The sequence below is a fragment of the Impatiens glandulifera genome, chromosome 6 (genome assembly GCF_907164915.1).
Source record: "Impatiens glandulifera chromosome 6, dImpGla2.1, whole genome shotgun sequence".
NCBI lineage: Eukaryota > Viridiplantae > Streptophyta > Magnoliopsida > Ericales > Balsaminaceae > Impatiens > Impatiens glandulifera.
The window spans coordinates 11,802,340-11,817,219 of record NC_061867.1 but is presented as its reverse complement, the minus strand read 5'-3'; the positions used below and the strand labels follow the sequence as shown (position 1 = coordinate 11,817,219).

Below are 14,880 nucleotides of genomic sequence, written 5' to 3'. Positions count from 1 at the left end.
GTTTTCTCTCTCTTCTAATTGTTGATTTCTTCTCTCTTTAGGTTATCTGTAATGGGGCCCACAGAAAGAAATAGAATCAATTAATATATTGTATTAATGGAGACCATATAAAGCACGTGGGAAATTTATGATTTTTTTTTTTGAGGGACCACTATTTATTTATTTTTTATTATTGTTTATTTTATTATTCCTCATTTATTTAATTTTTTTTATTACGGTCGGCAATTTCGATAACGTGTCTTATCTGATTTTCATTATGACATTTTTATCCTCCACATGGTTTATATTCACGATACTACCCTTTAGTGCTTAATCATTTTTCAATTTTATATATATTACTAAAGAATTATTATTTTACATTGTTTTGTACGGAAATATATAATGGTAGTGGTCTTGCATTTAATTTTCATAAAATATATCAAAGTATAAAGGATTGTCGGTTAATAAAAAAATAAATAATGTCAAAATTAATATAAATAATATTTAAATTATTATTTTTTTCTCACTAAGTGTCAAAATAACTATTTAATTTTTTTTTTATAGTAGTCTTGTTTGGATGAAAATTTTAAAAATAATGATTTTGGATAATTTTGAGAATATCATAATTTTTTTTATAAAAAATTTTAAAATATTAATATATAATGATAAAATAAAAAATAATAATTTAAAATATAAAATATTTTAGTTAATGAATTAAATAATATGATGAAAAAAATTAATTGAAATGATGTTTGGGTTGGTTTTAGTTATTTAAATAATTTAAATCGAGGATGATTTATATTAATTTCTTGTTTAATTAATTTTTGTTTAATTAAATTAGCTGGGTGAATTTTAATTTTGAAGAATTAATTGTTTATTTGAATAGAACAGGTTAGAGATGAGGTTATAGAGGTGGATAGAAGTTATTTAAAATTTTGAATGTAATTTTTAAATATCTTGATTTAGGGAATCTACTAAATTAATTATAATATTTTATGTCTGTATAAGAAAATTAATTTTATAATTTAGAAAATAACATGTCTCAACGTCTTTACATACACTTTAATTTTATAAACAAAGAAAATGAATTTGTATATATTAAAAAATATATATTATTTATTCAAAATAAACAAATTCATGTAATATTTTTTAAAATTTAAGAAATGAAACCATTCCACACGCATTCCAAAAAATCTAGAATGAACTAACCGATGAAAGGTAACAAAAATATGGGTGGTGATCCCTTAATTTCATTTATTTTATTTTTTTAATTGAAAATGACAAATTATAATTTTTCCATCCCATTTTTATTTATTGAGACAGTTTTATTTCATATTTGATCAATTGTTGATTGTTAATGATTCGGGATCGGGATGATAGTTGATTAGTTGTATTTTATTTTGGATTCATTTTATTTATCAACATAATTAAATATATAATATTAATATATATATTTCATATTTTATAAGAGTTTTAAGTTTAGTTATTTATAAAAATTAATTTTTAATATATTATATAAAAATATATTTTTATAAAATTTTATCAAAAAAATTTATGTTTTTAAATACCCAAAGTAATAAGTGCGAGAATTGTAAATAGACTACCCATTTCGATAATTGTAATCTCGAGTTGTGAGTTTCATGTAATTCATTTTATAAAAACTATTAAGATTTTTGTGCGTTTATACGATTAAAGATATAAATAAAATATTAAAATTATCTCACATATTTAACTAACTTTATTATCCAACAATTTCCTCCTTAACCGACCTCTTACTATTTTATTTCAGTCAACCAACATCTCATATAATTTTTTTATCCTCTCTTTATCCTCTATAGAAGTATTTTAGTGATGTGTTCTATAGAAACACGACGATCATATTTGGTCAAATGTCAGTCCTAACCATCTCCTCGTTTACTAACCAACAAATCTCATTGTTTCACCTAACCATTTCCTCCTTAACCGACCTCTTACCATTTCTTTTCGGTCAACTAACATCTCATAGAAAACATTTTTTCAATCCACTTAGCCTTGCCCCTATAAGATATTATAGTGATAATTTTATAGAATCCTTAATCGACCTCTTACCATTTCATTTTGGCCAATCGACATCTCATAGAAAACTATTTTCGACACACTTAACATTATCCATATAGTGGTATTTTAGTGATATGTTTTATAGGACCTCGACGATCCTATTTCTGGTCAAATGCATGACCCCAACCAAATCTCCTCTTTTACTAACCAATAAATCCCATTGTTTCCCCAAATTGAACTACTAGCATTTTATTTCGGCCAACAAACATCTCATAAAAAACCCTTTTCGATTCGTTTAGTCTTATCCTCATATACGAGTATTTTAGTGATATGCTCTATAGGAACTGAACAATCCTATTTGGTTAAATGCCTGACCCCAATCATCTCCTCTTTTACTAACCAACAAACCCCTATTGTTTCACCCAATCATCGCTTCTTTCACCAACCTTTTATCATTTCATTTCGGTCAACCAACATCTCATAAAAAACCTTTTTCAATCCACTTAGCTTTATCCCCTCTAGGGGTATTTTAGTGATATGTTATATATTATCTTTAACCGACCTCTTATCATTTTATTTCAGTCAACTATCATCTTATAAAAAAAACTTTTTTTTATCTGCTTAGCCTTATTCCCTATAGGGGTATTCTAGTAATAAATTCTAAAAGATCTGGACGATCATATTTGGTCAAATGTTTGACCCCAAAGGCCCCAACCATCTCCTCCTTTAATGACCAGCAAATCCCCTTCCCTAAATTTAACTAATACTATTTCATTTCGGCCAACCAAAATCTCATAGAAAACCCTTTTCGATCCACTTAACATTACCCCCTATAGGGGTATTTTAATGGTAAGTTCTATAGGAACTTGACGATCTTATTTGGTCAAATGCATTGCCTTAATCATCTCCTCTTTTACTAACCAACAATTCCTCTTGATCATGGGCGGAGCCAGGATGAAAAATTACATGGGGCTGACTCCAACTTGCATCTTAGATTTAACTTTCTATGCTCTGTTTTTTTTTCAACAAAATTTTCACGATTAATAGAAGATGGAGACTCGTCATGCCCTCTCAATGCACACGCTTGCAAAGTGAGCCACCGAGTGCTTTTAATAGTTGTTGTAAGCCGTAATCTGTTATTTTGTTTTTCATTTGAAGACTGTGCATTCAGTAATTTGTCAATATGACAAGAATATTTATTAAATTATCAAGATATTCAACTGCCCTATTATGTGGTGAAATATTACATCTTATATGCATAACAAAAGAGCATTTATCCCTATCATTAACTCGTTTTCAATATTTAAATTCATCTATTGTAAATGTAGGTTTTTGGGTTGCTTATGTTCAAACAAGAAAATGAGAAACAAAAAGCAGCATCTTTTAAAGGAGAGTATTCTAACCAAGTAAATTTCTTAAGCCAATGACTTTGGAACCGTCGATTTTGATTTCCAAATTTTGTCGGCGGGTACGCATCCTTAATAGGTTGATATGATCACATCTTGATATAAGCTCGTCTAATTTCATCCATTTGATTAAAATGATATTTCCATATCGAAATACATAATGTTGGATCAAGTTTAAGAGAACTTACATCAACATCAAATCTAGGAGATTTGTTAGGTTCTTGAGTAGGGATATCAAATTCTTTATTTAAATACCGAACCAAATCAATGTAACTATTTTAACTTGTTTATTAATATTAATTTATATTTTCTTATAAATTTTTGAAATAGTTTAAAATTAAGAAATATAAAACACTATTATTATTTTAATTTTTATATTTTACCCTTATAAATAATTTATATTATTAATTACATTAAAATAAATAAAAAAATAATGTATAATTATTATATAAATATAATTTTAAAATAAATAATATTATTATATGATTTACATTATTTTATATATAATTTTTTATACTTTATTTACGTAAATAAATCTTATTTATATATTAATTAAAATTTATGTATTATTATAAATATTTGTATATATTAGAAAATATTGTTTGTATAAAATAAAATATTAGTTTAATAAAATTATGAATTAGTTTATAGATAAATTATATTAGTTAAAAAAAAATTAAAATTAAAGAAGAGGCCAGGGTTTGACCATATGACCTCAAGTTCAAAGTTTAATTACATCGCCAACTAGGTTATGAGTTACATGTAAAACATTTATATAAAGTATTTAATTTTAAGTTTTTAATTTAGGTGGGGCTAGAGCACACCCTAGTCCATATGTGGCTCCGCCCCTGCTCTTGATTCAACCAACCATTTCCTCCTTAACAATCTCTTACCATTTTTTTCGATCAATCAACATCTCATATAAAATATTTTTCGACCCGCTTAGTTTTATCCCTCTCTAGGGGTATTTTAGTTATATGATCTTTAACCGACCTTTTACTATTTCATTTCGTCCAACCAATATCTCAGAGAAAACTCTTTTTAATTTGCTTAGTCTTATACCACCATACATTCTCCTTCATTTTCCTTTTATATATATATATATGATTGAACATTGTCATTTTAGTCTTATATCACCATCCTTATTTTTCAAAGATTCGTCTCAATTCAAATTTCCTCATAATATGTATTATGAACACTTTATTACTAGACTACTTTTTTAATACGTAAGTTTTTTAGTATTTATTTTAAATAAGTTGTTATATATATCTAATACATGATTACATCGATTATAAAATAATTAGTATAAATATAATTATTAGGTACATATATTTATTTATCAAAATAAAATAATATAAGATTAAAAAATATAATAATAATTAATCTAATAAATATGAAAAGAATTAAAAATAATTATTAACTAAAATAAAAATATAAAAATTAATATATAAGGATAAAAATATATATAATATATATTTGAAAAAAATCCATGTATAATTATTATGTATATATTAATGAAAATAAAATTATGAGTCAAACCGGTCTCTTTTATATTCAAATATTTTTCATATCCACTCTTTGTACTCATTTGTACTCACACTAAAATCAAATCAGTCACAACCCTCTGCTAAATATTTAGATCCATAGATATGATCATTTATTTATTTATTATATAAATAAAAATAATATATTATTTTAATGTAAAGTCTGTAATTAAATAACTCTTAAATTTAAGATCTTGATCCAACAAGTAAACTGTTTTGAATGTATTGGATTATTAAAAAAGTGAACTTTTTATTTTATTTTATCGATCTAGAAGTTATCAAAATTGGGAAATTCACATTCAATACATTAAAAGATACGTGGTTTAAAAAAGTTTTCAAATCTCAATAATATAAATAAATTATATAGAAGAAAATGAAATTTTCTATAAAATTAAATTAGAAAATAGTTTATGACTTCAAAAAATAATAATATAATTAATACCTTTAACTAGTTATAATATCAATTGAAATGTAAATATAATGTATAATATATGTAAATAAGTTTTCAATATTAGAAGTCGAAGAAAAGTTATTTGGATCATGTACCCTACAAACATTGTATATTTATAATTTTTGATTTTTATAATTGAATAGTATTTTAATTTTGATGGGTCGTATGCGATTCAAACCCTCATATCGTGTTGATAACCATCTTTTAAGTCTGTATTCATCTTCTTGTTTACAACAAATAAGATAATGTTGTTGGTTCTAAATTTTTTTTTCTCATAAAGAGTTTTTAAAATTTATCTTTTATCTCAAGACACTTTTAAATGTATATTTTAATAATTCTACAAATTTCTTGCAATTTTGACCGAAATTGTAGTATATATGACACAAGGGTTTTTTTTTGGCGTTCTTTACCTATTATCAAGCAAAGTTAAATTTTATTGCCGTTCAGAAATGGAATAGAAATTTTTCCGACATTGGTTTTTTGGTTTACTTCCCTTCGTTACTCATTTTTATTAAAATCATAGAGTTTGTCTTTGAGTTATTAAAAAATTTTTATATAATTAGTGAATCATTTTTATTATAATTTAATTTTTTTTAAATTGACATTATTTAACGTCTAACTTATTTAGTTTATTTAATATTTTAGATATTAATTTTTGTAAATTAAGATTTTATATGTAACTTCTTATTTATAAAAAATATATTTTTTTTGATAGGAGAGTACTAGGTTAAGTATAGAAAAAAAATAAAATAAAAAAAAATTAATGATTTTTAAGATAAACTATGTACATTATGTTATATTATATTCTCCCCAAATATATATATATATATTTTTTGAAATATAACCTTTTAATGAATAAGGTATTCCAAATTTGACTTCAAGTAAAAGAAAAGAAGTTCATCACATACGAGAATATCACACTTTATTCTTCGAAGGCGCATCATGCCCCCAATTGTGGTAACAAATGAGGAATTAAGATCCATCATGCCCACCTATTTTTATTTCATTTAGTCACTTTATTTATTTAGTTATATATATATATATATATAATTATAATGGATTCTCTCTTTACCTCAAATATTGATAACTCTAATATTTTCTTTTCGAATTCTGTTTTTAACAGAAGAAAAATATATTTGGCAAGTATTTTAGATTTCGTAATTATAATATTTTCGTCTACTTATCTTGATATGTCTCTCGGTGTTAAAACCCGCTCTAAACCTTTTTTGGACATAATTTTTTCTAAAATGGAGGTGTCGTTTGGTCCTCATCAAAAGTATTTGACCTATGCCCATTTTTATGTTATCCTTGTTTCTTATTCTCAAAAGTGTGGTCATGAAGAAGACAAAAATTATGTATAAATTTCTTCGAATTCCTACTTTGATCATTTGGTGAGTCGGGCTAAAGTGAAGAGAGTCAAGAATCAAGGGGCATGTGAATTAGGGATTTTGATTCATTTAACAAAGTTCTCTTGTCAAAATGATGCAATAGATTCTTTTCGAAGCCTATCTTTTTATGGGCTAATATGAAAATGGTTAGTCTAGATGGTTCTTCAAAGTTAGCTCATGACCAACTAGTTGTAACGTTTTGAGAGACATCTCTACTACGTGGAAGTCTTTTCATGGGTAGTGCATATTCTCGGTAGGCGACGCCTCATCGATTAACTTTTGAAACGATATTTGGTGTAGTGTTAGAAGTCTTGCATTGTCATTCTCAGCTCTCACTTCGACCGTGATCTGTAGAAATGCTTCGGTCAATGACATGTTCGATCAACGTTCAAATAGTTTCGCGATTAGATTTAGATACATGAAAATACTTAATGATAGAGAGGTAACCTTACATGAAATGAAAGGATGTTGCACTTAGTGGGTCGCGAAGTGGATTCCTTCTTTGTGTGATATCTTACGTTTGCAAGATATTAATTCTTTTAAAGTTGGTCATTGTTACACACTATTTGCGAAGATTATCTCATATAACTTCCTATGTGAGAAGTTGTGGGATTTTAAATTTTCTTCAAAAATATTGTTTTTTGGATGGAGTGTCAGGTATGAAGGGATCTTGACCAATGATATATGTATGAAAAATGGTGTATTATGGTTAGTAATTGCAAAATGTATTGCGAAGAGGTAAAAAAGACACCTTACTTGTTTTTGCATTGCAAAGAAATGACTGCGATTCAGAGCCTACTTTGGAACATGATTTACATTGAGTAGTTGATGTATAAATCAATCGTCGGTTGTTGGGATGTTTGGATTGAAACGTGAACTTGGTTGGATTGAGTCGATAAAGCCACATCTTGATTATTTTCTTGGTCTATATGGCTCGAAATGAACAGTAGTACGTTTAGTGATTGCGGCCGACCAATTCATTTATTACATAACGCTATTATTATGCCGATAGGGAAGATCTCTTCTGGAAAACTAGTGGAGGCGGTTGATGAATTATTCATTGATATTTTTAAAAAATTTTAAACTCGTTAATATTAGATTTTATGTTATATTTGTTCATTGATTAATAATGTTTGTTTATATTTTTATTATTACCCTCAAATAATATTGTTGTATTTTGGGTGTGAATTATCGTATTTATTATTTTCTCGTTATACTTAAACCATAATCATTGATAATCCTATTATATTAATTTTATTTTATTTTATTTTATTTTATTTTATAGAGATTCAAATTTAAAAATTATTTTTTTCAGTTTTTCGAGCCGATTCAAATCCAAACAACACAACTATTTTCAATTTAGCCTTAATTAAAATGAAATTACTGGTAGATATTCTAAATATATATTATTTAAGCTCTCATCATGAATTTTGAATTAAATAAGTATCCCATTATCTTTCTCATTAATTATTGTCCCAATCAATGTCAAATCACACATGTCTTAAATTTTTTATTGAATATATAATATGTAGAAGAGACACATATAATATTTGACCATTAAGCCTTAGTGAATTAATTAATTAATACATAGGAGCCTTCATAGTCATTTCCAAAATTTCTAACATAGGGTCATATTCATTCTTTGGGCTAATTATTTTTGGTTTTGTTTGAATTTAAAAATTAACTTAAAATAATTTTAGTCAACTGAAGATGGTTTTATTGAGAATATTAATAACATGATTTGTTTTTCTTTTAACATAATAGTTTAAATGAGTAGATAGTTGGTGATAACTTTTGTTAAATTGTTTTTTTTTTTGCCTGTGTGTTATAGTTTTCAATTAGTGCTCATCTAAAGTAAGTTTGTTTGTTTGTAAAAAAAGTTAACATATCATACAAAATATAATAATATAAACTCATGATTGTTTTATTAAAGTTGGTAAAAGATGATAAAATTGTTTATTCCAATGTGTATATACAAAGTTTCGGAGTCCAAACAAATGAACTTCCTTGGGTATTTCTCCTCCAAAAATTGACAAATTTAGGATATTCCAACGACAAGGATATATAGCTATAAAATCACCGGTTTAAAATCTCTTTGCTATCAAAAACGAGTTTTGTGTTGTGGTGCGATGACAGAGGATGAAGACTCGGAGTCACTCCAATTATTTTTAAGAAATAAATCATATGGGTTCGATAATATGAATTTGGTTATTTATACCACACTAACACTTAGAAGTTAATTGATTGAAATTTAAAGTAATAGATGAAATTTTAATTATAGCTATAGAGTTGTTGGCTCAAGAAACAATTTAGGGATTATTTTATTCAGTTTTCAATCCAACATTTCGGCTTTGATTCCAGCTTATTCGGCTAATTATTTCTAATCAAACTAATATTTTCAGTAAATTTGACTTAGATGAGATTATATTAGAGTTACGTGAAGGTTGGTGGAATGACTTCACATGTCAAGTTTTATGTATTATTTCAAGTGAATCACTACAAGAAAAATGAAATTTCGTTGGATTATTTTTGTCATAATAGTTTTGGTTTATTTGATTTTTATTAGAAACGACTTAAGTTGAAACAGGAATGACTTCGTAACTCGTAAGGTTGTGTTAACTTTATAAAATTAAAAAAATAAAATAAAATAAAATTGGTTCATAATTTGGTTAACGAGATTGACATTTTTAATTTTTAAATTTGACAGAATAACACCCATGTGTCCAGTTGAAAGAGTTGTCTTAAAGACCAAAATATCACGTGTTCGATTTCAACTGAAAACGCTTTGAATGCAAGCATGAGACTATGATGGTGGGGTGTCATAATAATTATTCTTAATTAAAAAAAATATATATATATACATTCCTGTTGTTGCAGATTTCAAATATATTTCTTTTCTTAAGGAATAAGTGCATACATTATTGAGTCTTTAAAGAAAAGTTGAGTTTATTGTCTTATAATTTAAGATTTATTATTTGTTTCTATTTAGTTTCGATTAAAACAGGCTTCGATTATTTGAATAACCAAAATTAAAAGAATATTATTTCACTTATTTTCTCGTTTATCACATAACTCAATTTATTAACCAAAATACAAAAATAATCTCTATTTTAAAATTTTATTTTATTTTATCTTTTAAATATTTTTTATTAAAAAAAATCTCCACATTCTCAAAATTATCATCCATCATTAATTTTTCTAAAATAATCCGATTATTTAAATAACCTAGATCCAAACTAAGTGAAAAAAGTTTTATTTGTTTGTATGTAATTACATTTTAAAATTAAATTAATTCACTTAAGGATAAAAGTAGTGTCTAAGAGATTAAAAGTTATAAATTCGATCTATATTAAAATAGGGCCGTATTAAACTTCATAAATTAAAAATAAAATAAAATTTAAGAACTAAATTAATATATTAAGTTCTTTTACTCGTTAAAACAGTTCAAGTGACAAGATTCTACATAATTAAATAATAATAATGGAAAGTCTAACTATTTTTTTTAATTAAAAATAATATGACTAATAATAAAAATATATTTGATAAAAAGTCATAATTTTAAAAAATTAACGTCACAATAAAAAAAATGTTTGATAAAATGTGTTAGTTCCATCATACTTTGCATACCAAATCTAGAAAATAATTTTTACTTTTTATTTTATTTTAATGGAGAAAAAGTTTTATTAATTATATTTTTACTAATGTATTATGTAATACAATGAATAGTCAACATCCAGCTCTATTAATATTGTAATTAAAGATTCAACCAATTTTTCTTTTCTCAAATTTTAGCCTTATAATTCTGATAACAACTTGTCAGATGAAAAACTCTTATTATATATACTTGTCAGATGGTAAACTCTTGATATGTACATCTAAGTTAGTATTTTGTTTCTTTATACATGAATAATTGATTTTATATATTAATTATTCAAATGGATAAGATTTTTTTCATTTTTCTTCTAAGTTTCATTATTGATGATAAAAAAAAAACAAAAAATAATGATTGATATATATCTATAAAAGTTTTATCTTGCATAGTGTTTTATATTAATATGAAATTTGGATTGGAATAGGAAACTCAATCCTTTAGGTCATATTATGATCATAAAATATTTAGAAAAGATGGTTTTATTAATTCACAAATCATAATCTATATCGGTTACATCCTCGGATTCAGAGATCTTAACGAGCCGATTTTGCTCGTCATACAAATCAAGGTTCTCGCAAGGCCGTGGAAACACAATTCCTATAACTTTTCCTCTAACATATCCACATTGAAATGTATGATTCCTCTTGTGGGGAGTTGACTCAATCGAAATATCGCGAAAAGTCACGTTCTTGATTGGGATATTCTCCGCCCCATGGATCCGAATGGGAACTCGAACTCCTTTCCCATGGACCGACGTATAAGTAATGTCCTCGATAATTGGGAATGCCTTCCGGTCATAATTTTCCTCCGGGTGCTCGTTATACTCCGCCTTTATATGAATTCCCACACGAACATTCTCGAATGTAAGATTTCTATAAACTATTTTTCGAATGTAACCCCCTCTACCGGGGGTTGTTTTTATCCGAACTCCTCGTCTTGAGCTCCAAACTAGTACGTTTTCGATTGTTACGTTTGAGACTCCTCCCGACATTTCACTTCCTATTGACACACCCGCACTATTTAAAAAAACAAAAATCAACCGTTAAAGTTAATATGTTTAAATATTTTCAATAATATAATTTATTCTTCGCCCGCACCTCCTCATAGAACTCACCACAAGGTTTCTTATGAGAATATTCTTGGAAGGACGTCCATACGCGATGCCAAACCGATCCCATCCACTTTTTATAGCGATACCGTCATCTCCAACACTAATGTAACAATCCTCAATAACGACATCTTCACATGAATCTGTTTATACATTAAAAACAAAACATTCTAGTAGAATTGAAGTAAGGAGCTATGAAATATTATGTCTATAGAATTACGTACCTGGATCTATTCCATTAATGTTTGGAGCTTCGAAGATAGGAGCCAAGATTGTGACATTTTTAATCGTTACGTTTATACAATCATAAGGATGAAGCGTCCAAAATGGAGAGTCGCGTAAAGTAATATTAGATATGATAATACCGCTAGACCACATAAATTGCACGAGAGACCCTCTCGTGTTGTTTAGAGCTCTCCGACGATACTTCTTCCACCATGTTTGTCCATTTCCATTAATACTACCGTTATACCCTGTTTTTTCATACCCAAAACATCAAAATTATGTTAGATTAATCCAACATGTAGCCACACAATATATCTATTCTTATATAATAAAACCGAAACTTAATTAAAACATCTATCTGTAAATATAAACATTATAACAAGTATGTGATCGAGACACATCATTTAATACTTTCTTATGGACAAGATTGTAAATAAAAAAAACATTTATAGTCATGATAAGGATAACCAACCTAGTGATCAAATCCGATCCGATGTACTGTCACTTTTAATTCTCACTAAAATCGTTCTAATTTAAATTTACTAAAACATACTCCGATCCCAAAGAGTTAATTTTTTAATTTTTTTAAATTTAATTCATTATTTATTTTTCTAACTAAAAAATTGACCAAACTTATTTTTTTTATCTACTTGTTTTATCTATAAATTTTCGGTTATTTTCTTAAACTCACCCTATCTTTTTTTCAAACAAATTCCAACTCTAATTCATGGATACTAATTTGTCTCCAAATTAACCTCAAAATTATTTGGTTTCAAATTCTATTTTTATCATAGGCAATATGAATGTTCTGTTAAAAAAAACAGAAAAAACTATGGGAATACTTCATCTTCTACCTGTAATGACTACATCTTTGAGATTCTGACCATGAATCAAACTTCCAAACCTAGGACCAGAATGATCTCTCCCCATTCCATAAGAAGGCAAAGGAGGCATCAAAGGCCATTGTTTCTCATCCTATTCATCATTTAAATAAACACCCATATTAATAACAATAAGAACAAACCATTCTCATCCATATTTTAACCACAAAAAACTCACATCAATTCCAAGAATCACAGCACCTTCAGCTAAGAACAAAGTCATATGACTAGTCATATTAAACGGCGCCGTCACCCAAACTCCAGCCATAACATTAAGCTGTCCGCCGCCATTTTTAACCAACTTTGAAATAGCATGAACCGCCATCTCAAAAGCCTCTGTATTTACCTTTACACCATCGCCAATCCCGCCGAAGTCTGTCAAGTTGAAGACTACTGGTCGGAGATTTGGTATCTCCCTTTGATTCGCCGGCCGGAAATTGAGAAACCCATGTGCGTTGTTTTGTTGCCAGATGAAGATGGAGGTGAATCCGATGATCCAAAGGATGGAGATGAGGATTTTGTGGGTGGAAATGAAATTGGGTAGGGATAATATGATGTCATGTAGACGGTGCCGGCGAGATGGTGGGATGATATCAACCATGGGGAAGGATTTGGAAGATGGTTGATGAGATGATTGGAATGGTGGTAAATGGAGTAAGAACTAGGGGAAGAAATCTTGATGTGGGTTTGGTAATGATGGTGAGATATGGGTTCAAACGTAGGTATTAAGGCTGGATTGAAGTGATTAATTTGCAACAAGATTTTGCATGCCAACCAATTCAAGACATATTACGGTTTCGTCATATTTCAATATTCGTTTGCGTTATAAGAGTGGAAACATATTTAATCGAGGCTGATGCATAGGAACAAAGATGGAGGAGACTACCATCTACTGTAACCTCTAATTCAAAATTAATTTTCTCGATTAATATAAGAGCGACATATTGAAAATAGTCGGCTTAAAGGACTAAAAGGTCACGTGTCCGATTCTTATTGAAAGCGGACGGTTGTGACGGTTGTGGAGTGTTATGCTAACTCTAAAAAGAGAAGAAACAAATCTCGATTAAATTAACATACGTTTCATACAGTTACATCGTCGTTTGAGAATGAAGATAAGTGATTTGAAGAAGGACATAATAATTTTTCTAGAATAGAACTTATAAAAAAAATGGATATTAGTTTTCACGTGGAACACTGTCAAGTTGTTCGCTAAGATAATTCTATATAATTTTTATTGGAAAAAATTTTAGGAGACAAAGATTCCATCCAAAATCTCATTTTTTAGATAAAGCGTTATTCATGGTGGAATTCTAACAGATGATATGTGTATGAAAAAAAATTATATTATGGCTAGTCATATGTGTCAAGAAAAAGTTGAATCAGCAACTCACTTACTTTTGCATTGTGAGTGGTGACTATTATTTGAAGCCTTTTGTGAAGTATTACTTGGATTCATTGGGTGATGCCCGAGTCCTTATATAGTTGTTCGGAAGTTTGGATTGATGTAGTTAATATGACAAATCTACATATTTGGGTTACATCCCAATTATTTTTTGGTGGATTATCTGATTTGAAGAGAAATCGTAGTCATCCGATGCGTATCATTCGGAATATTATTATTATGATGCTTTTTGATATTTGTTTAGGAAAGCTAGTAGAGTCTGTCGGGAAGTTAATCATTTTTCTCGAAGATTTACGAGCTCGATAATTTTTTAAATATAATTTTTTATTTGTTATTTTCATGTCATAATTTGTCGTTATGCTTAAACGATTTTTTTTCATTTTTAATATATATAAACTTATTTAAAAAAAAAATAGATATACTAAGTATATGATAAATTTGTTCAAATTAATAATGTTTTATAACTTTAAATAGTTTTAAATTTTTAAGGAATAAATTTAAATAAAAATAAATGTTCAAGAAATGATTTTAAATAACATCATTATAAAAGATCATGATAGATAAATTTCAAAACTAAGTCTTATACTTATTACTTTTTCTTAATTTAAGGCCATTTATAATATTAAGTTATTAGAAAAATCAAATTAAAAAAGGTTTATTTTCCAATAAATCACAGTCATATTAATATTAAGCATAGGATTTTGATTGATATAATTAATAAAAGAGTATTTGAAAATAATTCAAATCAATGAAGCCTAAAAGCTTTGCCAAAAGTAACTTTAAAATAAAAGAAGGCGGTTATTACAA

The 14,880-nt window shown here is 27.2% G+C and overlaps 1 protein-coding gene across 1 annotated transcript; it reads right to left on the bottom strand.

Annotated features, from left to right (window-relative positions):
• Positions 1-10,931: 10,931 nt before the first annotated feature.
• On the bottom strand, positions 10,932-13,290 carry LOC124942468 (probable polygalacturonase). Its single transcript, XM_047482981.1, has 5 exons — positions 12,850-13,290; positions 12,645-12,765; positions 11,790-12,038; positions 11,555-11,708; positions 10,932-11,473 (listed from the first exon to the last, which is right to left on the bottom strand). Exons 1-5 carry the CDS (start codon positions 13,270-13,272, stop codon positions 10,945-10,947), a joined length of 1,476 nt encoding a protein of 491 aa, XP_047338937.1. The 5' UTR covers positions 13,273-13,290; the 3' UTR covers positions 10,932-10,944.
• Positions 13,291-14,880: the final 1,590 nt, after the last annotated feature.